This window comes from Lepidochelys olivacea (genome assembly GCF_965140295.1).
Source record: "Lepidochelys olivacea isolate rLepOli2 genome assembly, chromosome: 23".
NCBI lineage: Eukaryota > Metazoa > Chordata > Testudines > Cheloniidae > Lepidochelys > Lepidochelys olivacea.
In genome coordinates this window covers 4,733,602-4,758,980 of record NC_140433.1, presented here as the reverse complement: position 1 = coordinate 4,758,980, position 25,379 = coordinate 4,733,602, and the positions used below count along the sequence as shown (strand labels likewise).

Genomic DNA, 25,379 nt, shown 5'->3' with positions numbered 1-25,379 from the left:
TGTTGGCAAAACTTATGTTGCTCTGGGCATAAATATTCCACCCTCCTGAAGTTACACCGATGTAAGCACTGGTTTGCCGAATGTTATGTTGATGGCAGAAAGAAATGGAGTACTTGTGGCACCTTAGAGACAAACCAATTTATTTGAGCATAAGCTTTCGTGAGCTACAGCTCGCTTCATCGGATGCAAGGATGCATCCGATGCAGCGAGCTGTAGCTCACGAAAGCTTATGCTCAAATAAATTGGTTTGTCTCTAAGGTGCCACAAGTACTCCATTTCTTTTTGCAAATACAGACTAACACAGCTGTTACTCTGAAACCTGTCGTTGATGGCAGAGCTTCTCTTACCAACATAGCTGATGCTGCTTACAGGGATGGTTTTTTATGCCAACAGGAGAGCTCTCTCCCATCCGCATAGTGTCTTCACTGCAGCACTGTAAGTCTAGACATGCCCTAAGTGTTACAGTGGTGCAGCTGTGCTGCTGAAGCGTTGTAAGTGAAGACAAGCCCTTAGACAAATTAGATGTCTTCAGGTTGGCACCTTACAATACTTAAGGAACTGGCTGAAGAGATCTCTGAGGCATTAGTGATTATCTTTTGAGAACTCATAGAGGACAGGAGAGATCGCGGAGGACTGGAAAAGGGCAAATATAATACTTACCTATAAAAAAGGGGAATAAGGACAACCCACAGAATTATAGGCCAATCAACTTAATTTTGGTACTTGGAAAGAAATGGAAGTAAATAATCAAGCAATCAATTTGTAAGCACCTAGAAGATAGTAAGGAGATAAGTAACAATCAACATGGATTTGTCAAGAACAAATCAAGTCAAACTAACCCAGTGGTCCCCAAAACTGGGACGTGCTTCCGTACAGAGGAATGTCCGGAGGGGTACAGCGGGGCCTGGGCCAGCCCCCATGAGGGGGCATCACCCAACTCTACTTTGGCCCTGGCCCCAGTTGTGGCTGTGGCCTGGCTCTTGCTTTTCCCCTCCAGTCCGTCCTCCACTCCGCTTGGGGGTCGGGGCGGGGGGTGACTGGGGGAGGAGGCGCGGACACATTCTATTACTGGTAAGGGAGGCGTGAGAGGAAAAGTTTGAGGACCACTGAACTAACCTAACATCCTCCTTTGACAGGGTAACAAGCCTTGTGAATGGGGGGAAGTAGCAGCACCTAGAGGCTACAATTGAGATTGGAACCCCATAATATATATTCGTACTTTGCCAGGCACAGTGGGATCCAGCCTGGTACTGGTCTTTAGGTGTACTCACAATGTAAATAACAATTGTGGCAGGTGTTGTACATATACATCGTAAGAGATGATCCACCATTAGTAATCTTTATCCTTCCTTAATGTGTACAAAAGAAAAGATAGTTTTGGGTATTGGCAAGTTAAAAAATTTGATGCCTCTGTATCTTGTATTGTGCCAAAGATGACCAGGATGTTCAGACAGTCTTTCATGCTGCCAGCATTGGCAATTCTTGAAGAAGCCATTTTCTGAAATTTTCCTGTAATTGCCAAAATCTTATAAACATAAAATGGCTGTCAGGTTTTGGAATAATAGAACTGAATTTGGAATCATAGAGCTGTGACCTGATGATAAGGTAACAGAAACCAAAAGACCAAACTGTGTGTGCACTAAGACAGGCAGATAACTTTATACATCTGTCTTCAAATTTCAGGATTACGTAATCCGGTTGGGTCTCTTAAAACAGGACCAAATTCATCCTTTGGTAACTCCATTTATTTTAGTGGAGTTACAGTAGGAATGAATTTAGTCTGTAGTCTCTGTTCACAGCAATGTCTTTTCTATGGGTGTACGGAATTCTGGGATGAATAACAGAAGAAATGGTAGGAGGGCTCACAGTTGTGTTGTCACTAGCCAGATTACACGTTTTTGATACGATGACCATGTCTTGGCAACATTGTACTGCCTATGATTGCTCAGTCTGTGCTAGAATTCAGCAGAAACTTATTAACAGAATCCTAAAGTACTACTTCACACTCTTCCAATTCAGACCTGTTTGAGATTGCTACTCAGAGAGAATACAGTAACTTTCATGCCATAGTCTCAATTTCTTTGCAATGTTTAATCTAATTTTTAGTGGTCACCATTGTTTAGAGATCAAAGTGTATTAGAAGGCGGCCATTTTTTTAGTTTAGAGAAAATTGGTCTTGTGGTAAAGCCACTTGATTGGGACTTGGCAGACCTGTGTTCAGTATGAGGGCTTGGCTACGCTTGCTCGTTATACCGCAATAAAGCCGCCCAGAGCGCTGTACCTCACGCCTCGTCCATACTGGCAAGGCACATAGAGTGCTCTGACTCCCTGGCTAGAGCGCTGCTGGTACTCCACCTCCCCGAGAGGGATAACATTTGCTGCTGCGTATTGGATGAGAGGCTGCAGCGTCAGTGTGAATGAGAAGTTACATTAACAGAGCTTTGAATGACCTCCGGAAACGTCCCATAATCCCCTTAAATCAGGTGGCCTCTCTTCTCATTGTTGTGAAATGGGCAGGAATGCGGAAGTGACCTTTCAAAGCTCTGTTTCAGACAGCAGGCTGCTTATCTGGTCCGAGAAAAAACAAGTGTGGGGCTGGGGGAGAGGTCTGAATTTACAAGACAGCACGCTGACACACTCTCAGCACCCCAAAAACCCACTCTCTCTCTCCCCCCCAACATATACACACAACACACTCCACCCCACCTTCTCCCCATTTGAAAAGCATGTTGCAGCCACTTGAACGCTGGGATAGCTGCCCATAATGCACCGCTCCTAATGCAGCTGCAAGTGCCGCAAATATGGCCATGCCACTGCGCTGTCAACTGTCAGTGTCTACAGATTGCAGCGCTTTCCCTACTGCGCTGTACGAAAGCTGGTTTAACCCAAAGTGCTCTATATCTGCAAGTGTAGCCATATCCTGAAACTGTACCAGACTTCCTGTGTGATCTGAAGAAAATCATTTAACCTCTCTGGGGTCAGTTCCCAATTTGTAAAATGAGGATAATAGCTCCTTTGTTTGTAAGCTCTTGGGGGCAGGGACTTCCTCGTACTTTGTCTGTACAGCACTCATCACAACACGCCCTTGGTCTCAGCTGGGGCCTCTAAGGTGATACCATAATACAAATAAATAAAATTTAGGATAGTTTCACTCTGGCAGTTTGCCTTTTAATAGATCATGTATAAGTGATTGAATTAGCAAGACTTGTATAAACTGTTGTTGCATTTTTCTAATGGTGGTGAAAAAAGGGGTATTAAAATACATAGTTCCTTTCAGTATTCTGCATTTTAATGAGCTTATTCATGTTGGTGCCTCTTTTGAGTGATTTTGATAGTTCTAGATTTGTCAGTAGGTCTTTCCTCCATCTTCCAAATATCAGCAAAAGCTTTTTTATTCAGAGATGCTCATCCTTTTTCCAACCTTTGAGTACTTCATGCTAACTCTACCTCTTTCTTTACAAGACAATGTTCTACAGTAGTGGCGAAACAAAACTGTCTTACAATAGTAGTATTGCAGCATTAAGAGTATTTTTATACAGTATGTTCCAAAAATGCATTAGTAATATGGATAAATCGATAGATTTGCTATTGGCCATTCTAGATAAGCCAGGTATGTTTAACTAGTGATGAAGCATGGCTAACGGATTTCCAGTGGACACTGTGTCCTACTACAGTAGCCCTTTTTGATAAGTGTGCCTGGCGTTCAAAGGCCAGAGAGAGAGAGCTTGGTTAGGAAAAGCCAAGCATGAGAGCTCTCTCAAAAACACTGAAATATAATTTGAGATAAAACATGGAATTAAGGTGAGTTGAAAAACGTCAGTCGCGTTGACATAACATGTAGCTCTTTTTCTGTGGTTTTAAGGTATGGTTTAAATGATACTTTGAGATGTGCTCAGGTGTAATTAAGAAAAGATCAAATTAGCCTTAATATAATACTAGGAAAAATTCCTAATAGTGAGATCTATTAATTTGTGGAATATTCTCCCATGAGAAATGATCGATGTCCCATCGCTTGTGGAAACCTCACTTTAGACAGGAGCAATCCTGCTTTGGTCTCAGAGCATTGCACTGTATGCAACTATGAAGTCCTTGATGTGGTAAGCCACTTTCTATGGAGACCAGTATTTGGAATAGATCAGAGGGTCTCAAACTGTGGTCTGCAGACCACCAGTGGTCCACAAGCTCCATTCAGGTGGTCCGCAGATAGTTCCCTCTTGGGTGTATGCCTGGGCGGCCACACACGAGAGAATGAAGGGCCACCCACCTAATTAGTGGAGCAGCGCAGGCGTGGCTCCACTAATTAGGTGCCTGGCCCCTGGAGGAGACGCACATGTAAGGTGAGGTGGTAGCCTTGGGGGGGAATATGGGGTAGGTGGGAGGGGGCAGTGGGGTGAGAAGAGAGGGTGGGGGGAGTTTGGAACGTGCAGGGCTGCAGTGGCCAGAGAAAGAGGCAAAGTTCCCCAGTTCCAGGGCTGCGGCTGCCGGGGAGAGACGGCCCTCTTTCCCAGCCCCAGCTCTGTGGCTGCCGCGGCAGGGGAGGGAGGGTACATCCATTGCATTAGAAAGGTAAGACTACTGATATTCAAATATGAGTTGTATGCTTTTATTTGTAGAACAAAAAAATGTTGTTTTTTTTATATAGCACTTTTATCCAAAGCACTTTACAATAGTTAGCTAATGGTACAAACAACATTTGGAAAGATCATGAAGTGGTCCGTTGAGACCCTCAGCAATTTTCATGTGATCTGTGAAAAAAAAAGTTTGAGAACCACTGGAATAGATAATTCTTTTGAGTAGATAGATGCAGCTGTGTATTCCACTTAGGCGTGTGTGAAGAATTTTGCCCAGCAGGGGCAGCGTTCCCGCCTCATGGCCATAGCCCTAGTACCCGTTTAGTGTTAGAGTTAGTTAAGTTTTTAAACATTGTTATGTGGAGGGCCAGTTCCTAACAACAGTACGCATGTGCGGTGCTTGCTGTGCTTGGGCAAGGCTGAGAGTGCTGGCGTTTCACTGTCTGGAGTCGACACCTCTCTGAAGAGAGGGAAGAGCCATTCCCCATTGAATGCACTGAGGAAAAGGTCACATAAGACCAGTCAAGACTGTGATAAGCCAGTGTCTATGGAGACCAGTATTTGGAATACATAATACTACAGGTTTCAGAGTAACAGCCGTGTTAGTCTGTATTCGCAAAAAGAAAAGGAGTACTTATAGATTCATAGATATCTAGGCCAGAAGGGACCATTATGACCATCTAGTCTGACCTCCTGCACAACGCAGGCCACAGAATTTCACCCACCACTCCTAAAAAAGACCTCACACCTATATCTGTGCTATTGAAGTCCTCAAATTGTAGTTTGAAGACCTCAAGGAGCAGATCTGAGGAAGTGAGGTGTAGCTCACGAAAGCTTATGCTCTAATAAATTGGTTAGTCTCTAAGGTGCCACAAGTACTCCTTTTCTTTTTGCATAATACTACAGTAGAACCTCAAAGATACGAACACCAGAGTTACAGACTGGGCAACCAGACATCATGTGAAACCGGGAGTAACCAATCAGGCAGAAGCAGAAGTTTTTGTTTTGTTTTGTTTTTAAAGCAAGTACTGTACTATGCCTGTATTGCATCTTAAAGATAGGCACATCTGGGCTGCCCGTGCCCACCCCACCCCCAGCCCCACTCACAGAGCAGCCACTTACAGCAAGACACTGGGGCTGAGCCAGCAGAGCAGGAGCAGCACTGGGGTCTGCAGCTTTCACCCCTCCAGCCCCCAACTGGGAAGAGGACGCACTGTTCTCCCCCCCACCCTGGCCAGGAGGGCAGGGCTGGGGCAAGGATATTTTGCGCCCTAGGCGAATCTTCCACCTTGCACACACACACCCGCCTCCTCCCCCCACACTCCACAAGCTCTGAAAACTAGTAAACTTACCCATTCTGACAGGCTGTTTATAATGCTAACGGTTGTTGTAATGTTTCTTTTTTACCTTTAAGGCGTTTCAGTTGTTTGCCATTGCCTCTGATGGTGTCCCATTCAAAGTCTTACTATTGTGCAAAGCTAAACAATTGAGCCTTGCATTGCATCGCCAGTCAGGTTAGGCAGGGTGACAAATCACCCTTGCCCCAAAGGGCCATTATCCTCTGGTGACTAATTTCTACTCCAAGTCTGTAAAGCAGACTTTTAAGGTAAATACATTATTCCTTCACTATTACCCATGCACACATCTCACAAAGATTCTCACTCTTAACAAGTTACCAGCCTTGTGTATATCCCTTCCACGTTCCTCTTTGTGAGTAAGTGCCCTGTAAGACATGCCCTGTAAGACAAGATGCAGTGAGTTTGTCAGGCCTGTGGTGTTTGTGAAGATCAGGGGGCCCTTTGCCAAGGGGTACTGGTGTCACAGTGAGCTTGGGGTGGCTGACAGTATGGGGCAGGGCACTGAGGCTGGTGGGGCAGGTAACACTCACTGGGCTGGGGGACAGGCGGTGCCAGGATGGGGCAGGGGCAGGTACCTGTCAGTCTCCAGCACTTGGGCTGCGCCAGGGCCAGCAACCACTTCACCTCGAAGTCGCCCCTGCTCTGATACTTGTTAATGAAATGTTGTTAATGTGTTAAACTTTGGTTCATTAGTGCCGCTGCTTGTGTCTGAATGAGAACATTGCAGAGATCAACTTCCTTGAGTCAGGAAGGGTCTTGCAGCATACACTTGCATCTCTCGTGGTTTGTTGTGGAGACAGAATAGCAGTCAGCCCTCTCTTTCAGAGGGTGAATATAGAGTGTTGTAGAGAAAGGGCGAAGAGTACTGATGAGGAAATAAAATCTTTATGGGCATTCTAACAAGTTCACACGTTAGGATTCAGTGTCTTTCACATACTTGGCAGACTGTTTACTCCCAGCTGCTTTTACACTTCATCACTCAGGGCTTGTCTTCACTTGAAACACAACAGTGGCACAGCTACATTACTATAGCACTTCAGTGTAGACCACCAGTGTAGACAACCACGCACCCCCCTACTGGAGCCCAGAGGCGCCCCCCCCCCCCTCCAGCACGGTCGCCTGCCCCAGGCTAGTGCGCCAGGAGGCCGGGCAGCATGGCCCCAGCCTTTCCAATACTGGAGCACCGGGAGGCCAAGTGGCGACCACACAGGAGGAGCTGCAGAGGAGTTCTGGTGGTGAAACATGGGCAGGGCCATGCCTGGCTATTTTGGGAGGCACAGCCTCCCCTAGCCTATGATATCCGCCGCCTGTGCTACCTGTATGCCAACGGGAGGGGTTCTTCTGTTGGCATAGATAATCCACTTCCCTTGCAGGTGGTAGCTAGTCAACAGAAGAATTCTTCTGTTGACTTACCGCTGTCTACCCAATGACTGGCTTAACGATCTTGCTGATTTTTCACACCCCAGAGCAATGTAGCTGGGTCAGCCTAATTGTTTAGTGTAGACTAGGCCTTATTCTCTTTTATTACTTTGATATCTGTATCTGTTGATTTAAATACTTTAATTCTTGAATCAACAGACCCATAACAAATGGTGTTGAAATAGTAGAGATGATATAGTCCAAGAAAAATGTTCTATACCAGGAAAAAGTGCAGAGCAGAAATACTCAGGACGACAGCATGCAGATCTGGTTTATCTAGGGCATGCTTATGGCTTATCTATACTTGGAAGCTTACCAAAATAGCTATTCTGGAATGTTTATTCCAGAATAGCTATTTCAGTAAATTTTGTAAGTGTAGACAAGTTCGGTGCTATAGAAATGGATGCTGTGATAGAAAGAGATTTGGTAATGTAAGTATTTTAAAAATGTCTGAAGATGTACATTTCCATACTGACTGCGGAGATCACTGATACTGTTTCTGGTTTGGATCAGGACGTGTTCAGAAACTCCCCAGCATATATTATCTGTAATGGGAGGCACAGAAAGAACCAACCAGATGTCAAATCCATATGATGCCACAGACATGGTGTGATGTTTGCACCTCTCCTCTTCCAAACCTAGCGATTTATGACACAGCTGGCTGTGTACACAATGCCTTTTCTAATTTATAGAGTGACAGCATCTGGTTGCCTGGCTGGCAGTCATCAAGATTGTCATAACAGACTGGGTAGATATCGCAAGTCCATGCTTCAGTGAAAGAAGGAGGCATATTGCCAGAAGTTGACACGCTTACGCTTTAGAGAGATCTTTGCTGCCAAAGAGAAATACCCAGTAAAAATGCAGGGTTAGAGTCTCCTGAGCTGTCTGTCTGACACCTTTCTCTAGCACTAAGTCCACTCAGAATTTAGAGGAGAAATATGGATTGTGTGCAGAATTTCTGCCTGTGTAAAGGGCGAGCGGTGAAAATCCTTTAAATAAGGACGCTGGCAAACTTATTTGATGCAGCCAGTTCTAAAGCACCGATTAATGTAAATAAAAATGACAAAAGGTAATGGATGGTGAGGAGAATAAATCTGGCCTGCTCCGGATGACTCTTTGGAGGGTGATTTAATACCAGAGCAGAATATTTTCTTGTCAGCTCCTGATATTCTATATTTAAAACCACTTTGTTAATAAAAGTTGATTGGGATAGGTCATGTAAACTTAAAAAATATAATGTAGGACGCATTCTTGTTTTGTGTGTTGTGGCTTATATATAGAATGTGTATAAATATGGGCAGATAGTCATAACGGTTTAAAAAAGAAACCGCAGATTTTCACGGAAAATACTGGAGTTAAAATTGAGAAAGTATGAGTAGCTTACAGGAAAAATATAAGTATTCCCTTTGTTGTTCTCTTAGGCGTCCAATTCAGACCAGGTGTAACTCCATTGATTCTCATGACCTGTTACCCAAGGACAGAATTTAGCCCTGTATTTCTAAAACTCTGGTCTTTTCTAGAGTTTCATCTGTACTGTATTGAGTTTATTCCTTGTTCTGTTTGTCTTGTGGGTGAGACCCATTTTTCTTTCTGAATATTGTATTTTCATAGAATATCAGGGTTGTAAGGGACCTCAGGAGGTCATCTAGTCCAACCCCCTGCTCAAAGCAGGACCCAATCCCCAACTAAATCATCCCAGCCAGGGCTTTGTCAAGCCTGACCTTAAAAACCTCTAAGGAAGGAGATTCCACCACCTCCCTAGGTAACCCATTCCAGTGCTTCACCACCCTCCTAGAGAAAAAGCTTTTCCTAATATCCAACCTAAACCTCCCCCACTGCAACTTGAGACCATTACTCCTCATTCCGTCATCTGCTACCACTGAGAACAGTCTAGATCCATCCTCTTTGGAATCCCCTTTCAGATAGTTGAAAGCAGCTATCAAATCCCCCCTCATTCTTCTCTTCCGCAGACTAAACAATCCCAGTTCCCTCAGCCTCTCCTCATAAATCATGTGTTCCAGTCCCCTAATCATTTTTGTTGCCCTCTGTTGGATGCTTTCCAGTTTTTCCTCATCCTTGTAGTGTGGGGCCCAAAACTGGACACAGTACTCCAGATGAGGCCTCGCCAATAGAGGGGAAAGATCACGTCCCTCGATCTGCTGGCAATGCCCCTACTTATACATCCCAAAATGCCATTGGCCTTCTTGGCAACAAGGGCACACTGTTGACTTATATCCAGCTTCTCGTCCACTGTAACCCCTAGGTCCTTTTCTGCAGAACTGCTGCCTAGCCATTCGGTCCCTAGTCTGTAGCGGTGCATGGGATTCTTCCGTCGTAATGGCAAAGAGGCTGACTGTGCGTTCATTTGGTGACCCCTAGTTCTTGTGTTATGGAAGGAGTAAACAACACTTCCTTATTTATTTTCTCCACACCTGTCATGGTTTTATAGACCTCAATCATATCCCTCTTAGTCATTTATTTTCCAGGCTGAAAAGTCCCAGTCTTATTGATCTCTCCTGACCCTATTAACCTCTCCTTCAGACAACGGATAGTTACTTCAGGAGACTTAGTCAACACACAATCTAGACAATTTCAGCAAATGAGTTTCAGGTGGTCCACCATGTTCTGAACCCTGTACCAATTTTATTTTATGGTTTTGTAATCACAGTTCCTGTTTAATTAAAAAAAAAAAAAAAGCTTCCTGGTTGTTGTGTAATGGAACCATACAAACATGGGAAACAGTGGAAAACACTGTTCAAATTGCTATCAAATACATTAAGTTTATTTAAAATCATAGAGAAATATGTTTTTAGAAATGAGATGAATGCTTGTGTGAAATTTGTATGAATGCTATTAGTTTGTAGTAATAGGAGGCTTAAAATCATGGAAGTTTTATTTTTTTTAAAGCAGATTATAAAAATATTTTTAAAACTAAAAGGAAATATTGCTTTCAATATTGCTTTCAATGTGAGTTTATAATTTAAAGAAGAGCTCTGTGTAAACCCAAAACTTCTCTCTCAGCAACTGAAGTTGGTCCAATAAAAGATATTACCTCACCCACCTTGTCTCTCTAATATGCTGGGACTGACATGGCTAGGACAACACTGCTTATGAAAAAAACCAGCTGATTGCTAATGCACAGAACTAGATATCTACAAATAGCTAGATCTTAATTCAGGTGACTTGCATTTTCAGTATAAGTCTTTTAATGTTTTGTAAAACCAAAATTTCAGAAAAGAAACTAAATGTAGAATATGGTGGTGAAGTTACAGGTTTGGATCTAACCGCGAAAACAGGGAAATCCCTTGAGACACAAGCTTTAGTGTTTATGGTGATTACAACTTGCCTGGCAGGAAAGAATGAGGAGTGTGTGATTCCTCAAGTGATTGCCTGTATGGATTCCACTCTTGGTGTGCTGGAGCCTAAGACTGGATTGTTTTGGCCAGTAGTGTCTGTGCCAGTGGCCTTGATGACCTCATGCCCCACCACCCGAGGACATAAACTATGGAGAAAGTCCTTGTTTCCTTTTTACCGTTCTTGAAAGAATCCCTGCGGTATCTGCCTGCTTCTCTGCACTCTGTGCTGGTGTTAGTTATTGGTATTGTTAATTAGTTAGTCTTAGTCTCTCTGCCCTTTGGCACAAAAAATCTTTTAGTTTACAGTCTAAACTCCCTGTCCCTCCCATGACCCCCACCATAGGGGCTCTAGCAGTGCAAAAGTGAAATCCCTAGAGTTCAAACCCTGCACCTCATATGAAGCTGCAGTTATGCTTAATGTCAAGCGCTGCAGGTGCCTTTTTGTTCAGAAATATGACCTCTCCTAAGCAACGTTCTGTATGTCACTGCTTTTCTAAGTGGACTCAAAGCTAGAGGTTCATCTAAAATTTTTCCTCATGAAGCGCTCTTTGCTCTATCACAGGAACAAGAGGAATTTAAAGTGACTACTGAGGGACAGATAATAGCCCACGTTTCCCTACATATGGCACTGGATGCATTGGACACAGCGGCGTGTATTATGGCCACTTCTGTGGAAGAACATCCTCCTAGCTCCAGTCCTCTCGGATTCCCAGGGAAGTCCAAACCACAGCTGAGGACCTTCCCATTAAGGCTAATGAACTTAATTCCAAAATGGATCAGGTTCTCCATTTGCTGAAGGTACTTCAAGAAAACTTTGCATTCTTTGGGACTGTGCAATCCAGCCCCAAGAAGAAAGCAACTAAGACCACAGTGTTCCTTCTGCCTGTTGCTATCGTCAGCCTCAGAAGACTTTGGAGCCACTGAGAGAGGAGCAGACTTTCTTCCAACAGTAACTCTTCTGCCTCTTCACAGTCTGCATCTTCTGCCAGGCAGCCAAAACTGGCAGGTTTGATGCTAGTGTCAAAGCCTGACAGAACCTCTTGAGGATCTCTTCCTTTCCACCCCTCTTTGGCTTTTTATTTTTGGGAAGCCTGGCCTCGGATCACTTCAGACCAGTGCGTCTTGGAAATTGTCAACAAGGAGTATGCTATCCACTTCCAGTCCCTTCCTACCCTCCTTCCCTGTCCCCTTAGAGGGATCTCATAAGATACTGTTGAAAGAAATAGACTTCTGTCTACAATTTGGATCTCTAGAGAAGGAGGTGCTGTTAGAGTGCAGGAGCAGCAGGGGTTTTTTTACCCATTATTTTCTCATCCCAAAGAAGAAAGGTAGTTGTTGGCATCCCATTCTGGACTTTCAACATCTTGGCAAATTCATCCATCGTTTCAAGTTCAGGATGGTGACTTTGGTCTCCGTAATTCTTTTGGTAGACCCTCAAAACTGGTTCACGGCTCTTGACCTTCAGCATGCCGATTTTCATACGTCCATTCATCAACTCACAGGAAATGCTTCAGATTCTTGATCGGAACATCTCACTGCTGGTACAGGATCCTACCCACTTTGGTCTTTCCACAGCATTGAGGATATTTCACCAAGTGTTTGGCGGTTATGGCAGCTTGTCTAAGGAAGCGTCAGAACCAGGTCTGTCCATGTCTCAACTTCTGGCTGATCTGAGGATGGTCACGCTAGCAGTTGACCAACTTGATTCACATGACTGTAAGGCTCTTCAGTGCACTGGGTCTCAAAGTCAACATTGAAAAATACATTTATTTCAACTGAAAACATAGAGTTTTATAGGACCTGAGTTAGATTCCATGTCAGTACAAGTTTACCTTCCATAAGAGAGATTCCAAAGTATAACGAACCTCATCAACCAACTTCAGTCTCTCACAGAAATCATAAGAGCATACCTTAGACTTCTGGATGAAAGGCCTCAAGCACCTGTGTGAAGCAGTTTGCGAGACTTCACCTACATTCCTTACAAACAGGTTTCAGAGTAACAGCTGTGTTTGTCAGTATTCGCAAAAAGAAAAGGAGTACTTGTGGCACCTTAGAGACTAACCAATTTATTTGAGCATGAGCTTTCGTGAGCTACAGCTCACTTCATCGGATGCATGCTGTGGAAAGTGTAGAAGATCTTTTTATATACACACAAAGCATGAAAAAATACCTCCTCCCACCCCACTCTCCTGCTGGTAATAAGGTTATAAGTGGGGTGGGAGGAGGTATTTTTTCATGCTTTGTGTGTATATAAAAAGATCTTCTACACTTTCCACAGCATGCATCCGATGAAGTGAGCTGTAGCTCACGAAAGCTTATGCTCAAATAAATTGGTTAGTCTCTAAGGTGCCACAAGTACTCCATTCCTTACAAAGGTGGTTAAAATCAGCATATCTATCCAGAAGGCACCACACACCACATGGATATATGATGGTCACAGTCCTGCAAGAAGTCTCTCCTTGCTAAACTGGTGAAAATGCCCTCTTCAGGTGTGCAAGGGAGTACCCTTCTCTGCAGTTCTTCCAACCAAGACACTGGTGACTGATGCCTCCACTGAGGAATAGGGGTCCCAACCTGAGCTCCTTCAAATGCGGGGGATGTGATCCTTCAGGAAGCTAGTCTGCACGTAAATGTCCTGGAACTCGGAGCCATTCATTTGGTATGCAAAGCATTTCTACCTTTCCTCCAGGGATCCCCATGCAACACCACAGCTGTACATTATGTCTACAGGCAGGGAGTAGCCAGATCACCAGCTCTCTGTCAGGAGACCATTCAGCTCTGTACTTGGAGTATTTATCATGCTGAAGGCCCTGCGTCTTCCAGGTTTTCAGACTTACTAACAGGTTATGTCAGCAGACAATTCCCAGACAACTGTAAGCGGTTGCATAAGGATCCAGTGTTGCAGACCATCTTGGTTGTTTGGGCCTTCTCCATCCTTCGGGTGAGGGATGTGAGGATGTCTAGAGCACAGGTTTGTCCCAACAGACTCTGTTGACTAAAACATCTGATCATGTGCGAGTGGGATGCACAAACACCCAGAGTTGACAATGCATGTTGAAGAACTGTAGTTACTGTGAGGTAAGTAATAGTTCTTTTATCTTTATAGTGTGTTTACTGCTTTTTGGTGAATTTGAAACCCAGAAATTGTCAACCACTGAAGCTGCTCTAGCAATCTGTTTCTAATTGCTCACAGGCCCTAGTTGGGTTTTCCGACCAGTCCAGTGTCATCGTAGCTCATTCTTTTTAGTTCTGAAAATCACTCACCAAGTGCATTTTGTGTTTTGTTCTCATTTATATTGTTTTGTGCTGCTATATTTTTTCAGAACTAATTTAACTTGAATTTTCTTTGCTTTTTCTCTCCAAGGCTGGATTAAGGGCTCTAGAGACCCTAAATGTCATGAACCTTGCCCTGATGCTATCCTACATATGTAGTATGTTTTTCTCCCTTAAATTGTATTATGTATATAATTATCCTCTGTTTTTGTGCTCTTTTTCCTGACTCTACAAACACATCTGTACTAGTGCTTCTTGCGTGGTGGTACTCAGAACACTGACTTCGCTATAATTTTTCTAGTCGCTAACTAATATGCCTAATGCCTTGTTTTTTCTTTGAGTGATGATCTGGAGAAGATGATTCTGTCACAGGGGTACATTTCAGATATAGGGGTACATTTCAGTAAAGGCCTATAGTGAAGCCTTCCCAGATTGAGAAACCAGATTTATTTCTAGTTACCTGGATTATTAAAGTTTTCTTTCATATTTAACGTGTCCTGCTAAAAAACCTAGATTGTCATGGAATATTATCACCATGGATGTCACAAAATTTATGGAGGTCTCCAGTGAGTCATTTGATTCTTGGTAGCTAGTGTATTGTATGTGAATCTTATTTTCTGGTTGTAGAAATGTCAGCTGGAAGAATTAAGTGCTTTAGAGGAGCAAGGTATATTTGCATATTTATCCAAAATTCTTTTGTGAAACAGATTAAGGTTCTACCTTAATTAACTTTTCCCACTGCTTGATTCTAAGATTTGGCTCATGTAATAAAAGATCTTTTATCGAGAATGGACAAATCTCTTTGGAAAGCCCAACCAGCTTTTTTCTTTGGAATTCATTAGCTGGTTGGGCTTCTGGTTAAGGACTACGTTGAAAATAACGGCTGTCTTTCTTTTCTTGTTCTTGCTGGTGGGAATGCCACTTACGCAATGTTAAAGTCCTTTCTACTGGAAGGCTCTCAGCAGCCAGTCTGTGGTAGGTGTAACCACACAAGATATCCCATTGTAGCCACATTGGGCTCATTATATATCTTTGTTGTCAGATGTTACTGATGAGAATCTGACAGCAAGAGTGAGAAACCCAGCTGTTCCTACTTCTTAGTATTTCAGGATGTTGGTCATTTTGTATTCTCACCTTACTTCCATTATCTGTGCACTTTCTTACAGCTATTGACAATAACTAATGGGGAGCAAGCATATAAGTGAGGTTATACATGAATTGTGCTGTTGAAAACACTACAGCACAGATCTTTTAATCTTGTCACTCACTGCCCTGACTAGATTTTAACCTGTGAAAGTCATGTTGCCACTTACATGAATTACCAGAGGTCACCAGTTGGTGCTACTGGAGCATACCTTCGGCATTGTTAGGAGCAGTAAGGTGGGTGACCCAGAGATCGTCTGATTGCTGAGAAGAAGGCAAGCGCAGAAGGCAGGTAGCATTAGAAACCTTTGATGAATTTGGACCCTGTAATGATCATGTTGGTTATAGTACTGTTGTTCTACCCTTTCTGGTGATCTCCCTTAAAAAAGCTTTACCTTTTTATCATAGAAACCCCATGCTGGATTTATATCTCCATTATTCAGATACCCATTCATTCTGTGTGTTTCATTTAAAAATGAATGGCTTGATCCTCTCCTCATGCAGTGGGTACATACATATCTTGGGAAATCTATTGCCTTTGTATGTAGGCAGGTTCTTTTGATTCTTCACAGAATTCATGTCCATATGTCTGAGAATAAATCTTACTGCTTTTTTGCATATTTAGATTCCAGTAATTCTGTCAAATGCAAGCCCTGTCTTACACTGCTGTAGTGTAGCTGCTCAGGGGATTTGCATGTATATGTCGGTCCACTGGTGCAAAAATCCCTCACACAGACAAGTCCTCGGTGGTGGTGTTCCCCAAGATTATGCATTCCTGAAGGTTGCATGCGGGTCTCACCCTACAGAGATCTGCACGTGCCCATTTCCAGTACGTCTGGTCAAGAGTGCCCTCTGTACAGTACACACCATACCTAAGAGTCTTGCAATCGTGACATGGAGAAGAGTTAGAGAAATTTTGTAGCCTGAAACCATGTTTTCCCTTACTGCACAAGACTGAAATACTAAAGTAGCATGGGTAGTAAGCAGAAATTCAGTGAATGATGGTGCTCCCACATACAGTTCTTCTGTAGTTATTTCTCTGTAGTTTATTTAACTCCATATTGAATAAACTGTGGATTTCCTTAGTATTGTCTCTCCAGTTCAGCCCTATCTACACATATGTTTGCAAGATTGGGAACCCTAGTGGGAAGGAAAGGAATAGTTTGGAGTTTTAACGCTACAGTAGGGCACAAGAAAAATCTGGGTTTTAGTCTCAGCTGTGCCACAGACGTTCTCTGTGACATCGGGCAGGTCATTTAATCTCTCTCTACCTTAGTTCCTTATCTGTAAAATAATGATCCTCCCCATCTCTGAGGTATTGTTAGAATAAATTGTGAAGTTTACTTGGGTATTTCAGTGATGAGCAACATTATTATTATTATTATTTGTATTATCGTAGCATCTATGAACTCCAATTATGGACCAGGATTCCATTGTGCTAGGCACTGTACGAACACAAAACAAAAAAGATGGTCCCTGTCACAGGGAGAAACATATAAATAAACTATTGTAGGCAGACTGCTAGAATTGTCACTGATTTAAGCATTGCGTTGACTAGCCCTGCTCTGGCAGGTGTTACTTAACATAATGCTTAAAACACTGCTTGCAGCCAGTGGCCCTTCTGTGCTAGGGCTCCCAACATTGCCAAAACTCATGGAGTTGCACCCATGTTACCAATGATGTAGACAGGGCTTTGTTTTTTAAAGTCATAGAGTCATAGACTTTAAAGTCAGAAGGGACCATTATGATCGTCTAGTCTGACCTCCTGCACAACACAGGCCACAGAATCTTACTCACCCACTCCTGTAATAAACCCCTAACCTATGTCTGAGCTACTGAAGTCCTCAATTCAAGGTGCAGAGAATCCTCCAGCAAGTGACCCCTGCCCCACACTGCAGAGGAAGGCAAAAAAACCCCAGGGCCTCTGCCAATCTGCCCTGGAGGAAAATTCTTTCCCAACCCCAAATATGGCTATCAGCTAAAAACCCTGAGCATGTGGGCAAAACTCACCAGCCAGACACCCAGGAAAGAATTCTCTGTAGTCACTCAGATCCCATCCCATCACTCCTCCTTGCAGCTTCTTCCTAGGTTTTGTTTCTGCTTATATGAAATTAGTGGTTGATATTAATCTGTTCAGTTCAGGTCAAATGATGTTTAGCCTGTCTTGATGATACAGCTTTGTAATGTCTGTGTGGCTGGTGTAAAACAGGATTTCATAAAATAAACATGGAAGTGGATTGCAGGAAATATTAAGTCAGTTATTAAATACTGATGAGACATGGTGGATGAGGTCATATCTTTTATTTGACCAACTTCTTTTGGTGAGAGAGAAGCTTTTGAACTTACCCAGAGCTTTTCTTCAGGTCTGGGAGACGTACTCAGTGCCATATCGAAGTACAGGTGGAACAGATTGTTTAGCATAAGCCGTAAATCCAATGTCTCTCGAGTCCATGGTTTTTCGTATCTAGCAAAGTTATGAATTTAAGCTCCCAAGCTCATCTTTTGCTGGTGTCATGCAGGTTTCCGTTGAGGACTGTGATGTCAGATATAGAGTGATCGCTTTGTCAAAAGTGTTCACCCCAAATGATAGTGTTTTTATCTTCTATTAATTTTTTTGTGAGAGTTCATCAAGAGCATAGTAGCAGTGGAAGTATGGCTACAGATTTTACATGTGCTGTTTTGGCAGGATCTGGTGCTGCTTTGAGTTAGTGGTCCTGGTCTGTGGGGCATTTGCTTCTGATGACGAGCTTGGAGAGCATGGGGGGTTGTTTGAAGACCAGAAGAGTCCTCATCCTCTCAGTCCTTATCCTCAAAGGAAACCCACATAATACCTTCAAAAGATGGTCCTGTGAGCTTAAATTCATAACTTGGCTAGATACTAAAAATCATGGACTGATTAGAGACAAAAAGAACAGGAGGACTTGTGGCACTTCACAGACTAACATTTATTTGAGCATAAGCTTTCGTGGGCTACAGCTCACTTCATCGGATGCATAGAATGGGACATGCAGAAAGAAGATTATATCAAATAAATTTGTTAGTCTGTAAGGTGCCACAAGTACTCCTGTTCTTATATATAATATACACACACAGAGAATATGAAAAGGTGGAGTAAGAGGCTAATTAATTAAGATGAGCTATTATCAGCACGAGAAAAAAACTTTTGTAGTGATAATGAAGATGGCCCATTTAGACAGTTGACAAGAAGGAGTGAGGATACTTAACATTGGGAAATAGATTCAATTTGTGTAATGACCCAGCCACTCCCAGTCTCTATTCAAACCCAAGTTAATGGTATCTAGTTTGCATATTAATTCAAGTTCAGCATTTTCTCATTGGAGTCTGTTTTTTAAGCTTTTCTGTTGCAAAATTGTAGCCCACGTAAGTTTATGCTCAAATAAATTTGTTAGTCTCTAAGGTGCCACAAGTACTCCTGTTCTTTTTGCAGATACAGACTAACACGGCTGCTACTCTGAAACCTGAATAGACACACTGGATTTATTGCTTATTACAACAATCTATAACTTAAACTGCCCCCCCAACACACACACACACACACAGCATTTTCCCCCCTTCTATGGCTGGGAGTTAATGTTCATGGGCCACTTCACCTTGAATGGTGACTTGAAATATGTTAACTACTTATGCTAGACTGTCTGTACCATCTTATATTTAGCTATGACAGTGAGACTGACTCTATACTAGAAGCATGACATCAGCGGAGCTGCAGTGCTGTAGAGCGTCTGGTGAAAACGCTCTATGCCAACGGGAGAGAGCTCTTGCATCGGCATAATAAATCCACCTCTGCAAGAGGTGGTAGTTTTATGTCAGCATGATAGTGCTGTCCATACTGGTGCTTAGGTCGGTGTGACTTATTCACACACCTGAATGACATAAATTATTCTGAAGTAAGTGGGAGTGTAGTGTAGACCTGGCATGGGTGTATTTCCCAGACCTGAAGAAAAGCTCCGTGTAAGCTCGAAAGCTTCTCTCTCTCCAACAGAAGTTGGTCCAATAAATGATATTATCTCACCCGCCTTCTCTCTCTCATTTCCTAGGACCAACACAGCTACATCACTGCCTACATTAAATATTGGTGTTGCTCAGTCATGAAGGGGGATGATTTGAATTTACAAGTTATGTTTGTTTCAAATTATATATGTTGTCAGTATTATGCCTCTCATTTTAAGCTACTGGTAATTAATTTGCCATTTCCTCTTATTAGCGGCTATGGTGGACGATCATTAAGAGAAGGAATTACTCATCTTTCTTTGTGCTGAGTGGTAATGTTATGTCAGAAAAAATTAATTGGGGAACAATTGTGAAGCCATCTGCAGTCTTCGCAGTCCCGTAGTGTCTATTCCCTTTCCATCTACATGTCTGAGCAACAAGTTTTGGGGTGGGAGGGGAGAAAGAAAGAAATTGCCAGAATGTCTGTGGCTCTGATGTTCCTTTTGTTTCGTGCATTCATTGCTTAGTATTGCTGTAAGGTTTGACAGTACTAGTGTTACTTAAGGCAAGAATGATGCTGGCTTTATGTGAGTTTGGTGTGACAGAAATGATTGAGGTCAGATTTGCTAACAGGAGCTAGGGCACATGTAGACTTTTAATGACCATACTAGGCTTTTAAACAGCTCGTCATATTTTCACTGCTTTCTTTTTCCAGTTTGCACATACCTGCTTTGATTTCTCTGTGGCTCTCCAACTTTATATGACAATGGAACTAGGACTGGGGTCCCTGACTAGACTGCCTATTTCTTGGGAACATGGTGCTGTAGACGTGATGGTTCACCATGGGCTGGGGGTTGTAACAAAACACGAGAAGCAGAGCACAATAATCTTTGGGGAAAGTGCATCTCCTGGGGAACACTTAATGTGAACAATATTTTATAGTACGGCAAAGCCCAGAAACAAATCTTAAGAACTACATTACTGTCAATTTTAAGTCCTCTTTGGACAGTTTGGGTATGTCCATCATTAGTGAGTCAAACTGAGGCTACGTCTACAGTACCGCGGGATCGACACTCCAGTGATCAATGCACCAGGGTCGATTTAGTGGGTCTCGTGAAGACCTGCTAAATCGATGGCAGAGCGCTCTCCAGTCAACCCCTGTACTCCACCAGGGTTGAGAGGAGTAAGGTAAGTCAACGGGAGAGTGTCTCCCATCAACCCAGCATGGTGTAGACCCCACAGTAAGTCTACCTAAGCTACATCGACTTCAGCTGGAGTTGCGTAACTTAGGTCGACTTACTGCGGTAGTGTAGACGTAGCCTGAGAAAAGTGTAAGCAAGGACCAGAAAAGCAGAGCTTCCGATTAAAGGCAGAGAGATGGGGCTCTGTCTTTTCTTGCTGTATGTGTACATTAAACAGGTACTTGCCTTAATAAGCCCCGTTGTCTAATGGCAAGCTTTTTTGAATTTGAGCCGCAGGGAGACGCATGGTGGCAGCTGCTCCTGTTTTTCTTTCCAAGTGAACAGACACTGATTCTTTTGTGTCTAGCCCTGAATTTTATGGTCTTCTGGGCTGGTCTATTAACCCAGTTTTCTTTTCTGATGAGGTGAGTTGCTTTCTGTGAAATGAGACCCTGATACAGTCCACTTCTTTAGCAATTAAAAGCTTCAAACTGTCCAGTTGATGCCCTGTATATTGAATAAATCCTTTGCACTTCAGATTCAAATACTATTAATGTACTGTGTATCATAAGACAGGTTCTCTGCTTTTATCTCACTGAACGTGGGCTTCTCAGAAAGTATCAATTAAAATGATGGCTAAATTGAGACATTTGTTTTCCCTGCTCATAGATTCATTGCAAGAGTTGCATATCCTTCTAGTTGCATTGCAAAAGTGATCACCCTCGCCCTCTTGTGTCCAATTGCTTCTGTATATGCTGAGGTTACTGCAACAGAACTGAATGAGCTCTGTGTATATAGGCATTTGTCCTTGGGATGGTAGTAAGGAAGGGAGCAATGAAGGGTAGCTTCTTCCTTTAGCCAGATTCCAAATACCTATGAACATATTGCTCGTTCTAAGGAATAAAAGTCGTGCACCACTTTCCAGTTCTTGTGACATGGGAGTCACTGACTCATTCATTCCCCTCCTTGTAGACAGAGAATTCTGTTCCATCCAGATAACACTTCCACAAAGTTGCACCCTTCTGATTCCAGTCCTTGCACTGACTTTTTGTTTCCTTGTTGTTTCACTAGGATTGAATACTGAAGGCATCTATCGTGTGAGCGGAAACAAATCTGAGATGGAGAGTCTGCAGAGACAGTTTGATCAAGGTAATGTCTGTTCCTATTGCTGTAATTGGGCAAAGGAGTTTTGGCTGTGGCAGTAGCATAGGAAATATATTTTTTTAATTTACTTAGCATCATCTAGTCTAGTCCAAATCAAAATGATTTATTTTTATGCAATCTGTTTTAATTCCAGGTCCGGGCCTCTGTAATCACCTTTTAAACTATTACTGGCATTTGGACTGAAAGCTGAGAGGTCTGAATATGACCATGAGTTTAATTCAGATTAGATGTAATGGGCACAGCTTTCTTTAATATTTGTTCATTGACTGATTGAGAATTTGCTCTAATTTCTTAAACCTGAGCAATCAGATTGTGATAATCAGCCAAATTATCAGCCAGTGCTGCTGTAACTGTTGTTACGCTGTGTTGATACTCTGTTCTTCCCAAAATATTTAGGCTATGTCTGCTCTGTTGAAATAATCAGGGTCCTGTGTGTGCTGCGCTTCCCCAGCTGTAGAACTTGCCACACAATCCACCCCTTAAAGCAGACTTGTGCTCTAGAATAAAAGGGATGATGGTGCTCTAGAATACAAGGGCTAGAGATGGTGTCCCTTGCCCCTGTTTGCCAGAAGCTGGGAACGGGCAAGAGGGGATGGATTACTTGATGATCACCTGTTCTATTCATTCCCTCTGAAGCACCTGGCATTGGCCACTATTGGAAGGCCTTTGTTCTGACCCAGTATGGCCATTCTTATGTTTTTATTTCATTTTTTAAAAAGATGTTTCTAGACCTCGTGGATGTGAAACAAGTGTGAATCAATGCAAGGTTCTATTTTCTGGCTTTGCAAACTGCCCTCTGGCCTTGTCTAGTCTACAGGTAAAAGGTGTATTTTAAATCATGTCTGTTAACATGATATGAAATTCTATTTTATACCCAAAAAGAAAAGGAGTAATTGTGGTATCTTAGAGACTAACCAATTTATTTGAGCATAAGCTTTCGTGAGCTACAGCTCGGATGCTCAAATAAATTGGTTAGTCTCTAAGGTGCCACAAGTCCTCCTTTTCTTTTTGCGAATACAGACTAACACGGCTGCTACTCTGAAACCTATTTTATACCCAGTGTAGAAATAGTTTTAATGCCGTTAACACCCTACAGTTAATTAGGTACCAGCTAACATGGTTTTAAAGGTATTAACTATATCTAGGCTATGTGGTAAGTGATTTCAAACTATGATGATTAATTTAGCTTTAAAAACACTTTTTCATAGGGTACAATCTGGAACTGGAATAACCAATCTGTTTTAATTCACACCCTCATTTATTTTGACTCAAGTCTGTGGGTGCACACTTCTTTTGGATTAATCAAAATAGAACATTCTTAAGCTGAAATAAGTGTGTCCACATGCAGATTTGCACCAAAATAGATGAGGGTGTGAGTTAAAACAGACTGATATTTTGGTTCCAGGTTGTGTAAACAAACCTATAATCTAGACAAGACCTCAGAGGTGTGAGCTGCTCCATTATCTTAATAGGGGTTAACTCTGAAACACAAAGCAAAATAATTTTAAACTACAGTTTCACTGCTTGGGTCTGATAATTTTAGTAGAAACATCCAGCTGTTGTATTTAGCCCACAATCCCAAACTGCCTCCCATGTCTTCCCATATGCCAAAAGCCCCACCTGTTGTTTACCCAACTCCCATCAGTCCCAGACACCTATTGCGATCCAGTTTTGTATTGTCAGTGCACACATTTTCAGCACATTCAAAACTTAAACTGTTGATACAACATAAAATAAATTTATAATCAAAACAATTATCATGGAGACGACCATACTGATTGTTATTTGTGTTCATATTTAACTAAACTTCCATGTTTAAATTTAGATGGGGATGCCAGAGTACCGCACAGACTTTAGGTCCTTGAAAATAACCATTTATTTTTTAATTTTCTCTCTTCTGTTGCTATGTGGAAGACCCACAGATAGCTGGGAAACTAACTTCAGGGGAAACAGTGAAACTGAATAGAAGCAATGTGCTGTCAAATGCACAAAGTAAGCAAAGTGAAAAACACAATGAGAAATATCTTTTCTCTAATCTTTCAATGACAGTAATCATAGGTATTACTTGGAACAGTTGTAGGGGAAAGGTTGTCAGTAATATGAGTTTTAAGTTAGCTATGTCCCTTCAAACAGAGCAAGTCTTTTCTGATGACACAAGTGAGGCGAAAACGTGTTATAACATGTTTGGGTGACAACCGGATTTAACTGCAGTTATTTTTGTAGCGTAGGCAGAATTGATATTCATGACCTTGCAATTCCTGCCTTAGTTTTTAAATTCATGGCATCACAATATGTACCATAATGCTTGAAAATAGGATTTTCTGGCTCTGGGACATCAAAAGCCTGTACATTTGGCAGTTTTTATGGTGTGTCTTTGTTGCTTCTGGCCTCTGTAGACCATCTTGTCTGATACTTTCCCTTTGCCCTTATCTAAGTCTCTCCCTTTCTTTCCACACTGTTCTGTGAGTGGTTCACTTGTTAGTAATTAATGTATTCACATGAGGTTTTGCCACTCTGTGTAGGAGTTCTTGTTTGACATGTTCCTTCAACAAAGTGTTTAAGAGATTTATTTAGTGCAGATAAATGAAACAACTAATTCCTGTGTACCAGTGTTTAAATTTCCAGTGTTTTTGTAAGTCCTACCGTTTTGTTCTTCCAGGGCCCTTGCTGACCATTGGGATTTTGTTTATTTCCCGGCTGGGGACATTGTCTGAAAAAGCAAATTAGGACTTTAAACATGATAAAGTGTCTTAAAACTGAATAAATGTAGCTCTAGTCATATGAAAAGTTTAGGGATTCAAACGAGCTTTACAATGATGTCTACTATAGGGTGACATGATAGAGCAAAACTCTTATAATCTCACCTTGCATGATTGTTAACATTTTAAAGGTGTCTACAGACATTAACTGCAATGATGTCACATTTGAATTTCTTCATCAGTAGCTGCTTTGGGGGAGGGATCTGTAAGAAGATAGATAAATTAGCAGAAAAGAATTTACAAACTGCAGGTGGCTTTGAAAAATAGGACAAAGCAGGAATATTAGTAATCTCATTAGCCAGATCCAAAAGGTTCATGGCAGGCAGTATTTGCTACTGGGTAGAGTAAAACTGGAAGTCAGGACTCCTTTATCCCTTTTCTGGACCTGTCAAATTAATTGCCCCCTCAGAGCTTCTGTTTAGCTAGCAGTCAAATGAGCGTCGTCTTAAAGGATTGGAGTTTTGCATAACAGCAGGGGATGGTTACTCTGTGTTCTGTGCAAGACATGTGTTTTAGCTGTTTGTCACATAGGCCCTCTACATTCAACACTTTCTCTAAGTCTCATTTTTAGTCCGCCAAGTGATTTCTATCTCTTCCCTGTCAGGATCTCATGTATGTCATTTGCTTCACTGCAGCAGCTGCATGTCTTGTGTTCGCTGAGATTTAACTGTTAAATGCTTTCATTGTAGATCACAATCTAGACCTGGCAGAGAAGGACTTTACAGTGAATACTGTGGCTGGTGCCATGAAAAGCTTCTTCTCAGAACTGCCCGATCCCCTGGTACCGTACAATATGCAGATTGAACTGGTGGAGGCCCACAGTGAGTATGCACAAGGCAATGGGTGACACCATTGTTTCAAAGCATAAAGATTCCAAATTCTTCTGTCCATCTGGCATTATAGGAAACTGCTTTCTCCTGTCTGAAATACATCAACATAGTGGCAGAGCACGTAGTGCCGGCAGTGCGTTGGCTTTAATTGCAAATTTTCTAACTTTAATTGACTTAGTCCGTATTGTGTTTTGTCATCATGACAACAGTAATAATTGTCTCCGCTTGTAGAACTTAGAGCAAGAACTGAGCTGAGACATTTGTGGTGCTTTCCTAATCATACTGTTTTATCCTCTGTCTAGAACATCACGTTCTTTAGGACGTGGATTGCGAGACACAAATACAGAACTTGGGCACATCTGGAAATTTGTTTG

General features: G+C 42.3%; 1 protein-coding gene across 1 annotated transcript in view; it reads left to right on the top strand.

The window, feature by feature from the left end:
* The window catches only part of ARHGAP35 (Rho GTPase activating protein 35), a 110,066-nt gene that overhangs the window by 73,502 nt on the left and 11,185 nt on the right, over positions 1-25,379 (top strand). The window contains exons 4-5 of the mRNA XM_084612468.1: positions 21,324-21,401; positions 24,865-24,996. Of these exons, the coding sequence (XP_084468594.1) occupies positions 21,324-21,401; positions 24,865-24,996 (210 nt within the window). The remainder of the gene's footprint in view (positions 1-21,323; positions 21,402-24,864; positions 24,997-25,379) is intronic.